The sequence below is a fragment of the Pogoniulus pusillus genome, unplaced genomic scaffold, assembly GCF_015220805.1.
Source record: "Pogoniulus pusillus isolate bPogPus1 unplaced genomic scaffold, bPogPus1.pri scaffold_47_arrow_ctg1, whole genome shotgun sequence".
In the NCBI taxonomy this organism is placed as follows: Eukaryota; Metazoa; Chordata; class Aves; order Piciformes; family Lybiidae; genus Pogoniulus; species Pogoniulus pusillus.
Genome location: NW_026974707.1, coordinates 1,722,540 through 1,742,120, shown reverse-complemented (window position 1 = coordinate 1,742,120; position 19,581 = coordinate 1,722,540). Strand labels below are relative to the sequence as shown.

The following is a 19,581-nucleotide window of genomic DNA, read 5'->3' as shown; positions in this document are numbered from 1 at the left end:
TCTGACACTGACACTGGAGGTCCTGCCCCGGAGGTGTCTTCATGGCAGCTGAGTGTCCAAGCTGCATTGGAAGCTGTGCTGAAGCCTGCCAGTGGTTGGTGGGGATGGGGCATGAGCTGAGCCCTTCCTCACTCAGCTGAGGCAGAGGCTGTCCTGTGGGCACTGCACCTTTGTTTCCAGAGGGAAGTGTCCCCTAAATTGTCACTGCTTTTCCTCCTTGGACAGGTCTGCGTGGCCAGAGGCTGACAATGTCCAACAGCAGCTCCATCACTGAGTTCCTCCTCCTGCCATTCGCAGGCACACAGCAGCTGCAGCTGCTGCACTTCTGCCTCTTCCTGGCCACCTACCTGGCTGCCCTCCTGGGCAACAGCCTCATCATCACCACCATCGCCTGGCACCACCACCTGCACACCCCCATGTACTTCTTCCTCCTCAACCTCACCCTCCTTGACCTGGGCACCATCTCCACCACTGTGCCCAAGTCCCTGGCCAATTCCCTGAGGCACTCCAGGATCATCTCCTATGCAGGATGTGCTGCTCAGGTCTTTTTCTTTCTCTTCTTCATTTCAGCAGAGTTTTCTCTCCTCACCATCATGGCCTACGACCGCTACGTTGCCATCTGCAGACCCCTGCACTATGGCACCCTCCTGGACAGCAGAGCTTGTGCCCACATGGCAGCAGCTGCCTGGGCCTGTGGCCTTCTCTATGCTCTGCTGCACACAGCCAATACATTTTCCCTGCCCCTCTGTCAGGGCAATGCTGTGCACCAGTTCTTCTGTGAGATCCCCCAGATCTTCAAGCTCTCCTGCTCCACAGTCTACCTCAGGGAAGTTTGGCTCATTGTGGCTGGAGCCTGTTTATTCTTTGTCTGTTTTGTGTTCATTGTGGTGTCCTATGTGCAGATCTTCAGGGCAGTGCTGAGGATGCCCTCTCAGCAGGGACGCCACAAAGCCTTTGCCACCTGCCTCCCTCACCTGGCTGTGCTCTCCCTGTTTCTCAGCACTGGCTTCTTTGCCTACCTGAACCCCCCCTCCATGTCCTCCCCATCCTTAAACCTGGTTGTGTCAGTTCTGTACTCAGTGGTGCCCCCAGCAGTGAACCCTCTCATCTACAGCCTGAGGAACCAGCAGCTGAAGGCTGCCCTGAGCAAACTGCTCCCTGGATGCTTTCAGAAGCAATAAACTCTTTGTCTCCTGCTGCAGAGCAGCTCTGGTGGCACTCAGTGCAGGCCCAGTCTGGCTTCTCCAGCTTTTGCTCTTTGTGCTGGACATTCACTCTTTGTGGTGTTGCCATTAATCTCAGCCCACATTCATTAAATAGGGGTGCACAGGCACACAAAGTGCTCAGCCACTCAGACCCTCTGGCTCAGCCGCTCAGACCCCCTCGCTCGGACTCCATTGCATAGCTCCAATGCTCAGAGGCTCAGACCCACTCGCAGCTCACCTGCCTGTGTACCTTTCTTGCAGGGCTTACTTAGGCCTGCCTATATATATATGAGGAGCCTATAGTCTCCAGCCAGCTGTGCACATCTGCACACCACTGTGTTATCAGGACCAGATCCTGCATTGCCTTTACCTACTAAGCTCAGACTCCCAGCAGCTGTGCACATCCTGCATGCTGCTGCCTATCACTGTCTGGTAAGCGCCACTGCCACTGAGATAGCCAGGAAGCAGACTCTGGATTGTCTGCACACACACAGCCTGTTAGCCATGTGAGAACAGTGCCAGAGACAGCACAATATCCTCCTCCTGTACCTGAGATCCTGCCTGCTGGAGTCCCTGGACACAGCATCCACAAGACGCCAGCAGCACCAAGGCAGAGATTACATCCATCGCCAGGAGAACCAGGTCACAGACTGTCATTTCCCCAGAAGCTGGGAAGATTCATCCTTTCCTCTCAAGCCAGGAGGATTCCAGCCTCAAAGTCCATGGGCAGAGATCCCCTGAAGTTTGGACACTGGCAAAGGCTGTGACGTAGTCCCAGAGGGTGATTATTGATGAATAAGAGTTGTGAGTAAAAGCTTTAATGCCTCTGTAATATCTGTTACCTCTGCCATGGAGCAGAAGCAGTTTCCAGCTCACTCTGCTGGGCAAATAGCATAGAGACCCCAAAGGGCATTAAGCTGCAGGGAAAGCTCCTCTCTCTGTTTGTAGTTGGAGTGTTTGCTGGTTGTTAATAAGTTCCTGTACATATTTTATCCTGGAAAGTTTTCATAACTGTGTAAAGAATCCTTTAATAATTATATACAGTGGTTGGGGGTGGCAGAGTCCAGAACATTGAGTTTAATAAATATCTATTTTTACAGAATATTATCTCACCCCAATTAATTTCTCCCCTCTGCCAAATCCAGCCTAGGTGCTGAGAATCCACCTCCATGACACCTTCCAAGGACAGACCAAGCCTTGTCCCACTACAAACTGGATTCTTTGATCTCCTGCCAGCATAGACCTGGCAGCATCTCAGTCAAAACTGAGCCCCTTTAACCTCTCCCAGTACAGGCAGGACAAGCTCTGGTATGGACTGAATCCACTCTTCCCCTCCCAGTACACACTGGACCCCATCCCAGTGCACATTGGTCCCCTGGTCCCATGGCAGTACTGCTTCAGTCTCATCCAAGTACAAACTTCACCCCTGATGCCCAGCACATGCTGGATGCCTTTAAGCCCTCTCAGTACAGGCTGGGCCCTGTCAGAGTAGAAACTGCATACCCTGACCCCCTCCCAGCACACACTGGGCAATGTACCAGGTCCAGCCTGGGTGCCTTTAAACTCTCCCAGTGCAGTCTGGGCAAGTCACATTACAAACTGGATCCTCTGATCCCCTCCCACTACAGACTGGATCCCATCCCTGTCCAAACTAGATCCCATTAAAGTCTCCAAGGACAGATCCCATTAAAGTCTCCTGGTCCCAGTTTCATTTGTTCCCCTAATGCCTTCCCAGCACAGACTGGGCTGCAGTCCAGTACAAACTGGATCCCCTTGACCCTCCCAGGAGTGCCTGGATCCCTCTGAATGCACAATGGATTCTCTGACCCCTCCCAGTACACCCTGAACTCACTCCCAGTACGACCTGCACCCCTCAGCACCATCCCACTTCACTCTGGTCCTTTTCCAGCACAAATCAGATCTGCTGATTCCCTCCTGGCCCACACTGGGCCATAAGCCAGTGCAAACTGCTTTGCTTTTCCCCCTCCCAGTTTGGATTTGGCTCTACCACTGCTAACTGCTATGGTAGCCCAGCCCAGGACAGAATGGGCTCACTCCCAGCACTGACAGCATCACTTGGCTCTGCCTGATAGAGCTGCTGACAGCTGCCAGTAAAATCTGATCCCATGGCCTCTGCCAGTGCAGACTGATCCCCTCCCAGTACAATCTGAACATCCTAATCCTGACCTGGTACAGACTGGGCCTTGTCCTAGTGCCAGGTGCAGCCTCTGATCTCTTCCCACTAGATACTGGCACTTGCCCCAGTCCAAACTAGATCCAACTGCCTCCCTCCAGGACAGACTGAGTCTCTTCCCAGTACAACCTGCATTGATTTAGGCCCTCTCAGCACAGCCTGGCCTCTCTCCCAGTGCAAACTGGATCCTGGAACACCTTCCCCATACACACTTGGCTCCACCCCATTACACACTGGATGCCCTGATCCTCACCCAGTACTCCTTAGGCCTTTCACACTCTCTCTAGCCAGTGTCCCAGATCCCTTCTCCTACCCCCTGCTCGTTCCCTCACTGTTAGGAAGGGGGTAGTTGAACCTGAGTTTGGGGTGAAATGCAGTGAGGCCAATGCAAAGGTTATTAAAGAATTCATTGATACATACAAAGAGAATTCCCCAAACTCATTTACACCTCTGCACACAAGTGCTTGGGTGTGGTTAGCAGAACTGCCTTACAGAATGTCTCTGCACAATAGAACTCTGAGAAGGGTTTAGAGATGGCTTTGGTAGAGAAGTCTTTTGGCTTCACTCACCGCTTGTGAGCTCAACCAAATTCTTTCAGCACCTTGACCAAAGGGAATTCAGAACACTCCTGGTCCTCACTCTTAATGTCTGGGGTCCAAAGCATACCCAGGAAAATACACAATAGAAGGGCTGTGGTGAATTCCAGGTGGGCTGTGGTGTGGCTGGGCTGCTGCATCAAGATCAGGACACGCTGCCTGAGGAGACTTCACGGACATGGGCAGAGTCCCTCCGTGGCTTCTCAGAAGCTCATTGGACGTTCAGCCGCCTGGGCAGAGGAGGATCCAGGCTGGAGGCTGAGGTGGCCTGATTTGGTGCACCAGGGCTCAGCGACCCTCTCTGGGCTGGCACTGCAGGCTGAGGTGGAGGTCGAAAATTGCAGGCAGACCAAGTGGTTACCATGCAAAGTGTCACACAGCAGCGGCAAAACAGCAGCAGACACAAGCGGGGAGAGGCAGGCAGGGGAGCGACCGAGCATGCAAGCTCCTTATCTACCTGCTTACCCCTTCTGTGGAGCAATGCCCGAGGCCAATGGTCTCTTTGGCCACAATATCACCCAATCACCTCTTGGCAGTCACCCAAATGTACCCAGAGAAGGAGGAACCCATCAGCTGCTCTCCTCTAGAAGTGGTAAGGCGCAGACGCCTGGCACACGACAGGGGCGTGGCTCTTATGGAACCCCTCTCATGCAACCAGACTGAACCAGACTGGGCTGTCTTGGGTTTCCTTTGTGCTCTTTTCCCACCTCTGGCTGCAATGCAGACAGGCAGGCAAACATGTCCAGACAAGCCAGGATATGCTCATGCCTATTTTGTGACCTTTGGGACTCTCCACCACACTCACCCAAGCTCCTGCTCTAACCCAAACAAGCTGAGCCCATCCCTCAGCTCAGCCCTGAATGCTGAGTTCCTGCCAAAAACCTCTCTGCCACTGCCACCATTGCCCATCCTGGCCTCATCCTTTATCTCTGGCACAAACTCCTTGATCTTAATCCCAGCACTCAGCCCAAGCCCTGTCACTCAGAAATGACCCTCAGCTGAGCACTGCCAAGCACCCTCAGCAGGACAACAAAGCCTCTTCTCAGCCTTGCCCTGAGACCCAGACCTCCAAGGCAGCTCTGAGCCCTCAGCCCTTTCCTGGGCACTTCAGCCCAAACCTTCCTCCTGTGCTTTGATCCCTCACCTGAACCTTCTCCCACATGTGACTGACTCTGCTTGACCCCTGGCACAGGGCAGGGGCTCTCAGGTGCCAGAGCAGCCACATGGCCTTAGAAGAAGAACAGGAGATGACCTGTGGCTGAGCAGCTGATGGACACCAGCAGGAGATGAGTAGCAATGCCATGGGGAGCTGAGCTGTGCCTCAGCATCTCAGGGCCAGCAGCAGGCACAGGGCTATGCAGGGGCTGGGAGGTCACTGCTGCCTCAGGAGCTGAGAGGGCAGCAGCAGGAAGAGGGCAGCAAAGGACTGTGAGGTCACTTCTTGCTGCAGCAGCTGAAGCCTGCCCTGACTCCTGCCTGGGCTCTGTGCTGTTGGGCTGCCAGCTTCCAGTGTGCCCAGCAGGCAGCAGAAGGCCTGTGGTGGGCAAGGCACTTGTGTGAGTCCCTGTCCCTGAGCACCTGGTGGCCCCTGCAGGAAGAAGCTTGGGGCTGGGATGTCACCTCCCTGCCCTCTGAGTGCCTGAGGGGACAGAAGCAAGGACAGGGCTGGGCTGTGGCTGCTGGAGATGCTGAAAGGCAGCAGCAGGGACCTGGCTTGGAAGCCCATGGAAAGGTTTCTGCTGCCTGCTCAGCTGCCAGCCACAAGCAAGCTGCTGGCTTGGGCCAGCATTGGGACATCACTGAGAAGCTCCTAGGGCAGCAGGAGGCACATGGCCGTGGGGGTGAGGGCACTGAAACTGCAACCCCTTTGTGTCCTTGGCCAGAAGTAGGCATAGGGCCAGGCTGGCCACTGTGACATCCCTTGTGGCTGCCAAGCTGAGAGGCAGCAGCAGGGAGGGGCCTTGGGTGTTGGTTTGGAGCTGGAGGTTCTGCTCTGTGCTGTCCCCAGGCAAAAGGCACTGCAGGCTCTGGCAGGGACTATTGCCAATGCCCTGGGGGGGAGCAAAGCCTGCAGGCAGTGCAGAAGGCCAGGAGCAGCTGAGCTGTGGCAGCAGGAGTGTGGCCACCCAGGCACGGGGGTTGTCCCCCCCTGCCCCCAGCACTGCTGTGGCCACAGCTGGATTCTTGGTGTCTGGTTTGGGAATTCCTGTTCTGGAGGAATGGAGAAGAGCTGCAGAGGCTCCAGAGGGTATCTGCCAGGACTGGGGTGGAGGCACAGAGGGACTGAGGCTTCTGGAACCTGCTGAAGTGCAGGCTCAGGGCACCGCAGCTGTGCTGTGCCCCTGCTGGGAGGGCAGTGATGAGGAAGCCTTTGGTGTTGGTGGGAAGAGAAGAAAACCTCCAGAAAGTGCAACTTGTGAGACTCTGCCTGGGGGTGAGGACACAGAAAAGTCACCCCAAGGGTACCCCTGTGGTGCCAGAGGCCATGGCTCTGTGTCTCCAGAGCTGGCCATGGAGAGCAGAGACAGAGCAGGGAGGGCACAGAAACGTCCTGGTGATGTTATAAATTGAGAATGACTCAAAATCCAAGTGTCCAGGTTACAAATTGATTCAATTAGGCAAGTAGAATATGAGCAAAGTTGCAGCGCTGGACGACAGGGGAGTCACCGCTCCGCCAACTGCCCTGGCAAGTCTCTTCATTAGCCTATATTTATACTGTGTTGTCTGCGTTGTTCCACCCTGCAAATTACATAAACCCATCCTTTGCATGTTCCTTCTTTTGGGTTAGGGTCTGCCTTCCCTTCTGGTGGTCGCTGAGGATGAAGTAAGCAGTCCTCCTCAGGTGCCCTCTGGTTCACCCGTCTCCACATATGGACTTCCTTTGGCTGGTTAATGTCCTGAATCCCACTTCTCAAAATTAAAGCTTAGTCCTTGGAACATGACTGATTAATGTCCGAGTCCCACATGTGGCATGTTCTCTCTTAGCTCAAAATTAAGGATGTACCTAAAGTTTTAGTCTTTGCAATACTCAGCAATTAGCTAGCTTATTCTTTGCACATTACCACCTATAGCATGACCTCTAGGTTAGGCATATCTCCTGATTTGCAGCAGCTGTATATACACTGCCGTTTGCAGCTAAGCATGCTTCACATTCTATTAAAATGTTTCTTTATTGAATAATTACAATTACCTATTACAATTCTATTAAAATGTTTCTTTATTAAACAATTACAATCACCTATTACAATCCCCCCTTTTTCTTTTTCTCATTTGTTTATTAAAGAAACCTATTTACATTCCTGTTTCTGATTCATTGTAAGACTCTTCTGATGTGGGTACAGCGTTATAACCTGTGTCTCTGTTCAGAGCTAAGATAAACAGTTTAGCAGTATCAAAGCGACTTTTAACTAAGCCTGTAATATAGTTCAGGATACATGGCCCAAATACCAACACCATTATTATAACAATAATTGGTCCTGCCAGTGTGGATAGGATGTTTGTGGTCCATGGAGATGTGTTAAACCAATTTTCATACCATAATTTTCCATCACCCCTTTCCTTTTTACGTTGCTCTAATCGTTTCTGTAACTCATTCATTGACTCTATCACCACTCCAGTATGATCTACATAAGAACAACATTCCTCCTTTAAGGCTACACACAGGCCACCTTCTTTTAATAGCACCAAATCCAGTCCTCGTCGATTCTGCAATGCCACTTCGGATAGTGATGTTACTGAGGTAGCTAGCTTCTTTATGTCCTCTTCTAATCGGTTAAGGTCCTCATCCACTGCCAATTGTAATGATTTCATTTCCTGACTTTTCACTAGTGAAGCAATTCCAGTTCCTGCTCCCACACCTCCTGTTATTAACAGAGCAGCTATAGTTATAGCAGTGAGGGGTTCCCTTGGACTTATGGGTAATCCCCGTTCAAAATAATGGTACACCTCTTCAGGAGTATGGTACATAATTCTAGGAACTATAGAGACCTGTATGCAGAATGGAGATACCTCAAAAAACTGGAGGGATAAGCAAGGAGTGATTCCTGCATCAGAACATATCCACTTGGCTCCTTCTGCTGGAATTATCCACTGATATGCTCTATTCCTAGCGCTTTCCAAGGCGTCTTTTCCAATAGTGTAATTACATAACAGTTTGTATCTGTCAGGAACTTCTCCTACACATTTCCCTTGTCCTCTTATCATTTGCAAAGTTATTCCCTGGGTCTGGTTCCTCTGCTCATCCCAGTCGCATTCAGCTGGGTTAGTACCTTTTGACCAGTGTATCCTTTCCGCTCTTCCTACTGCTTCGCAAAAAGGTGGTCTCATATTAGAACATAACCAACAACTTTCAGTTAAGTTTGGTTCACTTCGATTAAGTACCTGGTATGAAGTTTTCATCAGATTCCATAATGGATCACTCTGTAATGGAGTTAGATTTTCGAATCCAGCTGGTTGTAATTCATTTTTGTCAGAGGATTCAGGTTCATGGGATGCATTTCCAGCATTATTTGTATCTTGGGGGTCCTGTGTCGTGGGGATAGTTGTCTGCATGTAACCCGATGCTGGATTTAAATACTCGTTTGGTCCTACTGTCACAGGATCATGTGGGACAGGTAATTTCTGAATCTTGAATATATTTCCCCTATCTGTCCCAGGTTCCCAGAATCGAATTCCCCACATTTTCCCCATTATCCATCCTTTATGTCCTGGCTGTTTAACTTTTATAATTATTTCACTGCATTCTTGGTTCCCACATGGCCCCAGAATACTTCCATCATGGCCATGAATTGGTTTTTTACATCCAGAAGGTCCCCATTCAACGTCTATAAATTTATCTTCTATTTTCGGCTTCCATTCTGATGCTACAGTTTCACATCCCCAGTACCCACAAAAATAATGTTCTGGGTAATTACAATACTGTTTGCCAGGGTTTGAGGCTGGGCACATATAAAATGCCTTGCATTGAGCTACTCGTTTTCCTGGTATTTGGACTCTATCAAAATACTCATCAGGAATAGGGTTTAATGAATATGGATGTACTGTAAAATTCCATCCTGGTTTGGGCGTCCTTTGTTCTTGAATTATGCCATCTCCATTACTCAAGGCCATATTAACCAGAATCCACCTTGCTGGTTCATGTGGATTTTCTGCTTTTATTACTGGCATTATCCAAAAGAATGCATAGATGCAAAGAATCACCAAGAATTTAGATAATTTGGTTCTTTTAATTTCCCACTTACCAGTCCTTAGGAAGTTCAGCCAAGGTCTTTTTAGTATTCCAGGCTCTGGCTCAGACTTTCTTCTGCCTCGCTCGTCGACTTGGTTGCGGCAAGCCACGAGGTGTTCCATCTTCTTGGCAGCAAGAATCGTCCGTTCGAAGCAGCCTATTCTTTGTATTCAATCGTCTGAGGTATGCTGGCCAGGCTTTCGCCTTCACCATACTCTCAGTGCACCCTGCAGCTAGAACTTCCTTTCGGCACTGGACCTTTAGTATTTCAATTACAAAAGGTATCGATTCCCGTGGGCTAAAGCAGTAAAAATAGGGATTTACTCCAAATGTTTCGTAAATCCAATGCAATGGGTCCCACACCGAGGTAGGATCCCTAGATTCCAAATACTGTAGAGTTTGGTGTGTAATCTTCCTTTCTTCTTTATAACAGATATCACACACTCCTCTAGGAGGAAATCCGTCTCTACAGTGAGCCCACCACTTTTCTCGGCACTTCTTGCATCTAAAACAAACAAATGGATAACAAACACACCCTGGTTTTCCACAAATGATTAATACATCCTGGTTACATATTAGGGCAGAGTCCAAGGGGATGGGGTTCAATAGGTCGAAGTGCAGGGTGCTGCACTTTGGCGACAACAAGCCCATGCAGAGATACAGGCTGGGGTCGGAGTGGCTGGAGAGCAGCCAGACAGAGAGGGATCTGGGGGTGCTGATTGATACCCGCCTGAACATGAGCCAGCAGTGTGCCCAGGTGGCCAAGAGAGCCAGTGGCATCCTGGCCTGCATCAGGAATGGTGTGGTCAGCAGGAGCAGGGAGGTCATTCTGCCCCTGTACTCTGCACTGGTTAGACCACACCTCGAGTACTGTGTTCAGTTCTGGGCCCCCCCAGTTTAGGAGGGACATTGAGATGCTTGAGCGTGTCCAGAGAAGGGCAACGAGGCTGGTGAGAGGCCTCGAGCACAGCCCTACGAGGAGAGGCTGAGGGAGCTGGGATTGTTTAGCCTGGAGAAGAGGAGGCTCAGGGGTGACCTTATTGCTGTCTACAACTACCTGAAGGGTGGTTGTGGCCAGGGGGAGCTTGCTCTCTTCTCTCAGGTGGCCAGCTCCAGAACGAGAGGACACAGCCTCAGGCTGCGCCAGGGGAAATTTTGGCTCGAGGTGAGGAGAAAGTTCTTCACTGAGAGAGTCATTGGGCACTGGAATGGGCTGCCTGGGGAGGTGGTGGAGTCGTCGTCCCTGGGGCAGTTCAAGGCAGGGTTGGATGTGGCACTTGGTGCCATGGTCTAGCCTTGGGCACTGTGGTAAAGGGTTGGACTTGATGATCTGTGAGGTCTCTTCCAACCTTGGTGATACTGTGATACTGTGATACTGTGATACTGTGGATGTGGAACTTCTTTCCTCATTAATTCTAATGCACCTCTCATATAAGGCCCAATCCTTTTCAAAATTGTCCTCCTGGTTCATGAGCGCACACCGTATCCACACTTTGCAGTTCTCCACAAATAAAATATTAACAAAGAAATTAAAACAGCTATTGAAAATGCTATTATAAACTGTACTCCTAAAGGCAAAGAACAAAATTGGTCAAAAATGTATTCAAAAATATCTAAAATCATGATTCATCTCTTCAAGATTATTCTGGTGTCGCCAGGAACACTGCTTATCTTCCACTGGGGTGGCACTGGTCCCTTAATTCGGCTGGCATGTGTCCATCCACGTTCAGCAGTTCGGACTGCCGTTTCTGTAGTGAGCAACACAAGATAAGATCCTTCCCATTTAGGTTTCAAAGTTTCTTCTTTACAGGTTTTAATCATCACCCATTCACCTGGTGTAATATTATGTATTTTCAAATTCAATGGTGGTCTCTGGACAATCAATCCCTTTTTCCACATTTCCCTATGTTCAGCCAATTTTGATATATATATTCTTGTAATTTTTGGTCCCTTATTAATACATTATCCTGAGCATTCTCAATCCTATAAGGCATCCTATATAACATTTCGAATGATGATAACCCCAGATCTGTCCTTGGTCTTGTTCTCAAAATCAACAATGCCACTGGTAAACACTTTACCCATGATAACCTTGTTTCTACCATCAATTTAGTCAAAGTACTTTTAATTTCTGCATTCATTCTTTCTACCTTTCCCGAGCTTTGTGGATGCCATGGAGTATGGTAGTCCCATTTAATCCCTAATACTTCGACCAATTCTCGAACATTTTTTGAAATGAAATGAGGTCCCCTATCTGAGTCAATAATTAGAGGTACCCCATATCTTGGTATGATGTTTTCAAGTAAAATTTTAATTACCTGATTTGCAGTAGCTCTAGCAGTCGGAAATGCTTCTACATAATTTGTCAGATGGTCCACTATTACTAATAAATATTTATATCTTCCAACTTTAGGTAATTCAGTAAAATCAATTTGTATATTCGAGAAGGGTTGGTAGGCAGGGGGTCTCCCGCCAAGGGGCTTCTGTTGTTTATGGCTATGATTTACTTTGAGACAGGTTCCACAGGAAAGTATCACACCTTTTGCCAAGTTGTGGACTCCTGCACATGTATATTGTTGCTCAAAATGGTCCACCAAAGCTTGGGCTCCCCAATGAGTCTTCTCATGTATTCTAGTAAGTATATCTACAGCTAGTCCCTTGGGTAAAACTTCCTGCCCATCTGGCAGTACAAATTTGCCATCTCTTTCTACTACCCCCATTTGTTTTAATTTTTCCTTTTCATTTAGATCAAAACTCTTTCCATAGTTCTTATTTTGTACAGCCATTGTTATATAACATGTATATTCCTGGCTGCTTTCTTTGCTTCTGTATCAGCCATGTTAGTTCCTCTAATCTGATAATTAGTTCCCCTTTGGTGACCTTTTACATGCACAATTGCTATTTTCTGTGGTCCTTTTAATGCTCCCAAAACTCTCTTAACTAATTCCTGATGAATCAATCCTTTTCCTTGTGAGTTTATGTCATGGAGAGTAGCAAAAGCCCTCTCAGCTTTTGCTATATTGTGTAGTTTCTAGTGCCTCACATTCAAGCCAGAAGCATCGAAAAACCAAAACAATCTTTCAGTCCCATGGGAAGATTTCTCCCTAGGGTAAGTGAAAGGTAAACACCGGCCATGTTTCCTTTTCACTTGGCCTTGCTTTCCAGACAACAGGGTATTGTTTTGGTTAAGTAGAAACGACTATCTTGGGCCTGCCCAGCACCTGCAGGTGGGCTGGCCTGAGGAGTGGTCTTTATATTGTTTAAGTAATATTATCCAATTATATAAATTGCTTACTGTTTTTTACCAATGTATGTGAACAACGTAAAGGTGGTCTGAATTGTGGGCTAGTCCTATTTTGGAACATTATAAAAATGGTGGACAGGCCAGGATCGAGGCTCTCCCTTGCGCCCTTGCGCCTTTGCCCTAGCCTTCTGGGTCTGCGTCTTGTCCTTCTGGGTTTTTCCAGCCTTTCTGGTTTTTTTCCCGGACTTCTAACAACAACAAACTGCTCGCCGATCGCCGATCTAGCCTCGCCTCGGGCGGACACCCCGAGTCGCAGAGGCGGGAAGCCTGCATGCCTGGACACTCATCGGGAGAAAGGGACTCCCTACCAAGCTACAGACTGTGAGTAGCTGACGAACTGTTAACTCAAACCTCAGAGACTCGAAAGAACTCTCTTAAAACATCATAGACTCTTTAATTTGCCATTTTCGGAAATGTTACTTTGATCTCAATCAAAAGAATTCACAGTGGTGGTGTAGTTTCGGGAAGAGGGAATTCGCATTCTTTGCAATAAATCACTGATAAGATAGTCAACGCCTCGCGTATTTTCCCCATAACTCTGCCGCGAAACTGCGTTCCTCGACAGAATTGGTGTCAGAAGTGGGATTGAGAAACTGAAGTAACAGCCGAGTTTAAAAATGGCTCAGTTCGGAAGGAGTTCTCCCGCAGCAGGAGATGCCAGAGTGCCAGATATCGCAGACGCCCTGTATACTAGATTTGCTTCGGCATTTGAATCGGCAAATCTAAGGAAAGCTGTGACGGCAACGGCGAATGAGTCTTTAGAGCAGATAAATGTCAGATCGGCTAATATAATCGTGTCTCTCTACGAAACTTTTGGAGATATCGAGGGAGTTGACAAAGAAAGTTTTTTTGATCTGGGTGTTGGCGTGTTCAGGTCTCAAGCTGATATAGAGGCTTGTAAACATGAGATTGATGTTTGGAAGTCAGAGGTCAAAAAGCTGAACGCGGAGAATGCCCAGAAAGAATTGCATTTGGAGAAGGCGCGGCAGGAAATCAGGACGCTGCAGAGAGAGAGAGAGGCGATGTTGAAAGACGCTGTCAGGCAAAACCTGGGTTCTCGCGCAGAGCCTGCTGTGGCTGAAGACAGGATAAAAATTGTGGAGGAAAAGTTAGACAGAGTGGTTAGCCGAATGTCGCGGGCAAATACTCCGCGAATGCAATCGATCGTTAGTTCCCGCGCGGACACACCGCAGCCGCGATCGCGTATTGGGTCTCGGACAGAAACTCCTCAGCTCTCGACCCGAACTCGGGAGTCAACTGGTTATCTAGGCTTGCCAACTTTTACTCCGATATGTCCTGAGAAGTCACAGCAGCCCGTGGTTCACCGGAAAGAGCCGGTAACTACCCCCTCTCTGACCCAAGAGTCGCAACTTTTGCGCTCTCCGCCTAAAGTCTCTCGCGTCGGTACGCCTTCCCACGAGCCCGACTTCTTTAAAATGTCGCCAGCAAGGCATCTTCCTTTGCCACTGAATCCCCAACCAGCGGCACAACCACCCCTATTGCCGTCACAAGCCCCATTACTGCCTCAGCCGCAAGTCAAGGCAGAGACGACTTTACAGTATGGGTTGGCAACGTGCCCACGGGAGGTGCCCAGACAGCCTACCTTGTTGCTGCTCCAGCCAGCCGCCGCTTTGCCTCAGCCGCAGCCAGCTCAAGTCCCGGTGATTCCGCCGATGCCGGCACCCCAGCCACCGGCAGCGCCATTACTAATAGTAACGGAGCCGATAGCCCAGACACAGCCGCAATCGTCGCAGCCGCAAGTCCCGCAGCAGCTGCTTGCAATACCGCAGGCAGCGGCTACAGTGCCGCTTTTCCCGGCACAACCGTCTCCTCAATCTCAGTCCGTTCCAGTTTTCCAGCCGGTCCCGATGCCATCTCAAACTCAACCATCGGCAGCGCCGCCGCAGCCGCCATCTTCCCAACCATCTTCACAACAACCGCCATCTTCTCAACCGCCACGCCCCGAGCAGCCAGCGCTGAGCGGCACGCCTGTGCAGCACCATGCCGCGTCGCAGCCTGCAGTTACGTCTATTGACAGCGACACGGAAGTGGAGAAGGTGCACCACAAAATGAAGACCTACTCCGTGAATCCTCTCTTCGCGTCTGAAACTTCGCAAGGACCGAAAGGAGGCAAAACAACAACCACGAAAATCAAATCGTACACAGAAACGCAGATAGATGATCTTAGGGAAACTTATTCCCGCATGCCTAATGAACCTATAATTGAGTATGTGTATCGCGTGGTGCAAAGGGGGGCGGAAAGGATTATCTTATCTCGTGAAGAGGTGGGGAGAACTAACTGGGGACCTGAGGTATTTCTTGGGGATGGTCCTGAGGGAGACCTTGCATTGAGTGCTAGGATCTTTCACTGGGCTAGTGCTTATGAGGCTTTAGACAGGGGTGATCCTACAGAGTTTTGGATCAGATCCCCTGTCGAGTTAAATGAAGCATTTACTGTGGTTGCTTGTATCCAAGCTGTGAATCATAAGGGGTTATATGCACATGCAATGGATGCCCCAGTAGAGCCACAAAGGCTTGGACCCCTGATAAGGGGTATGCCTGGCTTCATAAAGGCTGAAGGTATTAGGATAAGGAGACAAATCGAGGATGCAATACAACAGAATGAAGGGCAAAGTTCACAAAGTGTAGTACATCATCCTACGTGGAGGGAAGTGCTTACAGAACTAGCCACTCTAGGGAGACAAATGGGTTATCATGATCCTTTATCTGTGCCAGAATCTGTCTTTCAGAAGGAGAAGCAGTCTAGAGGCAGGAGCAGCTCTGCATCACAAGGAAAACACCACACGGTACGACATGCCTGGACATTTGGTAACCCTAATGAGAGTCCAAGATCGAGCCCACGATCAAGTCCCAGGGGGAGCCCTGAGCTTAATCGTCGCTCTGAATCTGGAATAATCTGGGTACCGAATTCTCAAGGTAGGGGTGTAATCCCACTGCAGGAGCAGAAATATGCAGTGAAACCTCGTGATGTGTTTCAGAGGAAACAGGCAGAGCGTGATCCTGCGAAGAATGAGCTCAGTACTGTAAGTAAAACCATGTTTGAGATGAAAAAACTGTTAGAACAGATACTGAAAGGAAATGGTGATGGAAAGGTGAAGCAGAACCGTAAGAAAGGCTCTGCAAACACGTCTCCTACCAAGTCAGGTTCTCCTGATCGGGGAGGGGATAAGGACAAATCAAAAAACTAGGTGTGGCGGTGAATGATTCAGGCCACACTCATCGCTCTGTTTCTGAATGTCGATGGTCTGAAAAACCTGAACCCTATATCATGATTCCTACTGGACCAACTAGAGCTGCTGTCAAATACCTAATAGATACAGGTGCACAAATTACAGTACTAAATGCACAACTAGCAAAGCATCTGAGAATATTGCCATCCCGGAGAAAGGTAAACATAACAGGTGTTACAGGACAACCTGAAACATGCTATTTAGCCAAAGCACAGCTGTGGCTACCTGGGGAGAAAAGAAGTACCCTGGTAGAGTTAGCATTGGGCTCGTGTAAACATAATATCCTTGGATTTGATGTTCTAGCAGGTAGAAGATGGCATCTTCCTGACGGAACATTATGGAGCTTTGGTGCTTATGAAGTGAGGAATAAGAGGCAAAGGTTAGTCCGTACTTGTGTTCGCTTGTTGCAAACAGCTCCTCCATTGCCAAAGTCACACATTACCTGTGTTGCACAGTATCCATTGCCAGCTGCAGCTAAGCAAGGTATCACTGAAGTGATAGCTGATCTTGAGAAGAGACAGATTATCACTAGAACTCATTCTCCTTACAATTCACCTGTTTGGCCAGTCCGAAAATCGAATGGCCGATGGAGATTGACGGTAGATTTCCGGAAGCTAAATAGTAACACTCCTCCTCTTACTGCAGCAGTTCCTAGTCTTTCGTCCACAGTGACAGCAATCCAAGCGGCTTCTCACACCTGGATGGCGACTCTAGACGTGAAGGACATGTTCTTCATGGTGCCGTTGAGAGAAGAGGACAAACCGCAGTTTGCTTTTACCTGGCAAGGTATTCAGTACACATTCAACCGTCTTCCACAAGGATACAAACACAGCGCAACCATTGCACACAATGCACTTGCAGCTTTGCTTGACACTGTTCAGCTTCCTAAGGATGTTAAGATGTACCATTACATTGATGATATCTTGGTGGGAGGGAATGACAAGGAGCAAGTTGGTGCAGTGGCTGAGAATATCCGAGAACTGTTGACTAGCCAGGGTTTGACAATTCCAAAGGAAAAGTGTCAAGGTCCAAGTCAAGAGGTAAAATTCCTGGGATCATGGTGGATAGCAGGTGCAGTGTCTGTGCCAGATGACACTCTTCAGAGCATTGAAAAGGGCCAAATACCCCAAAATAGAAAAGAGTTACAACAATTGTTGGGTACTCTGGGTTACTGGAGGAAACATATTCCAGGTTTCTCAGTAATTGCCCGTCCTCTGTATGATTTGCTTAAGAAGAACAAGCATTGGGATTGGACTCCAGAACATTCTGATAGTCTGAGGTTTCTAAAGGATGAACTAAAGGCATATCAGAAGTTGGGGCCCTTACACCCAAAAGATGCCCTGAGGGCTGAATGGGGTTTTTCCGCGAATGCCTCATACTGTGGAATTTTCCAGAGAGGACCCAATGGTCCTAGTAGAGCTCTCATGTTTTCCTCAACAGCATTCAAAGAGGCCGAAATTCGGTACTCGGATTGGGAAAAGGGACTTCTTTCCCTAACTCGAGCTGTTAAGGAAGCAGAAAAGCTTCGTACTACACAAGATGTTGTAGTGCAAGGCCCATTTCCTCTGCTAAAAGCGATCCTTAAAGGATCTCCTCCACCAGAAGGAATTGTCCAAAAGGCTACTGTTAGAAAGTGGTATGCCTACTTAGAGGGAATTTCACAGCTGATGCCGCTGAAAGAGGGACCTACAAAGGTATCCAAACTTCAGCAACCCATAAATCCTGATAAAGCTCTGCTTAGTCAGCCATATAAGCCTTCTCCTATTCAGGTAGCCCCTGAGATGACCGCAGACTCCGACAAATCGGGAGTGTGGTTCACAGATGCATCCTCTCGGAGGGTAGGGGCGAAGTGGCACTACAAAGCCGCTGCCTTGGAGATTGCTACAGGCCAGACCATCACTGAAGAAGGTGATGGCAGTGCACAGGTAGGGGAGTTGTGTGCTCTTATAATAGCAGCCGAGAAGGGAGCAACAACTATTTACACTGATTCTTATTCCACGTTCAAAGGCGCCACTGAGTGGATTTGCCAGTGGGAAGCGAATCAGTGGAAGGTGTCAGGTGCGGAAGTCTGGAGAGTCGAAGACTGGAAAAGGCTATTAGAGATTGGCCGATCCAGACCCCTCAAGGTTGGTTGGGTAGAAGGGCATTCCAAAAAGCAAACACCAGCTACCACCTGGAATAATCAAGCTGATTTCCTGGCAAAGATCAACATAGTGGATGAGGACAAAGGAGAATGGTGGAGATTAGCTGAATGGCTTCATATTAAAAGAGGTCATTCAGGAAAAGCAGACCTTTACTTCAATCTAGAGGTAGATCTAGAGGATGGCCAGTTTCTATGAGTACCTGTAAGGAACTCATTTCATCTTGTCCACAGTGCAGAATCAGGCTTAAACAAAATCATCCCAATCTAGCTCCAGCACAGCATATCAGAGAGGACAAAAGGTTATGGAGTACATGGCAAGTTGACTATGTGGGTCCTTTAAAGCCCTCACACGGGAAGAAATACATACTGGTGGGGGTGGAAGTGGTTTCAGGATTAGTCATGGCTACAGCAACTAGTGCTGCCACAGGAGCTCAAACTATTGAGGTCTTGAAGCAGTGGTTTAGTGTCTTACCAATGCCAGAGTACATCCAAAGTGATAATGGATCTCACTTTACAGCATCTTCTGTACAAGACTGGGCTAAGGGTGAAGGGATTACATGGGTGTTTCATACTCCCTATTATCCTCAAGCTAATGGTATTGTAGAGAGAACAAATGCTCTGGTTAAGAAACGTGCCATGGTATCCAAAGGTAACTGGGATAAACGCTTGCCATACGCAGTTTTCATTGTGAACAACAGATGGGGTAATTATAGTAGTCCTAAAATAAGGGCATTTTGTCCTGACAATCCAGTGGAGAATGTTAGTCATCCACCAGATAAATCTCAGCACTCTCAACAGTCATTACACAAATTACAGGTGGGACAACCAATAATGGTAAACTTACCTTCAATTGGAGTTGTGCCTATGACCCTGACAAAACCAAATGGGTTGTATGCTTGGGAAGCAACTGATGTAAGTGGGAAGACTCATCGTATCAGTGCACGATGGATTCTCCCAGACTTCTGAACTGCTTTTGCATATACCAGGTTTTCTGCTTTGTAAATATTCAATAAAGCTTTGTTTATTCAGGGGGGTGGGCATAAGTATTAAGTTAGTTTAAATTAGAGTTATGCTTATGTATTAGTTATGTTAATGGTTAAATATAAGTTGTATTTCATTTTTGCTTTTTCGATTCTTGGCTTAATGTGAGCCAGGGGGTGGAGTATGTCATGGAGAGTAGCAAAAGCCCCTCTAAAGTCTCCATGTCATGCAGATTTCTAATGCCTCACATTCAAGCCAGAAGCATCGAAAAACCAAAACAATCTTTCAGTCCCATGGGAAGATTTCTCCCTAGGGTAAGTGAAGGGTAAACACTGGCCATGTTTCCCTTTCACTTGGCCTTGCTTTCCAGACAACAGGGTATTGTTTTGGTTAGTAGAAACGACTATCTTAGGCCTGCCCAGCACCTGCAGGTGGGCTGGCCTGAGGAGTGGTCTTTATATTGTTTAGGTAATGTTATCCAATTGTATAAGTTGCTTACTGTTTTTTTACCAATGTATGTGAACAACGTAAAAGTGGTCCGAATTGTGGGCTAGTCCTATTTTGGAACATTATAAAAATGGTGGACAGGCCAGGATCGAGGCCCTTGCGCCCTTGCCCTTGCCCTTCTGGGTTTTTCCAGCCTTTCTGGACCTCACCCTCGTCTTGTCCTTCCTCGGACT

General features: G+C 48.4%; 1 protein-coding gene across 1 annotated transcript; it reads left to right on the top strand.

The window, feature by feature from the left end:
* Positions 1-248: 248 nt before the first annotated feature.
* LOC135174124 (olfactory receptor 14A16-like) lies at positions 249-1,181 on the top strand. Its single transcript, XM_064141363.1, has one exon. It carries the CDS (start codon positions 249-251, stop codon positions 1,179-1,181), a length of 933 nt encoding a protein of 310 aa, XP_063997433.1.
* Positions 1,182-19,581: the final 18,400 nt, after the last annotated feature.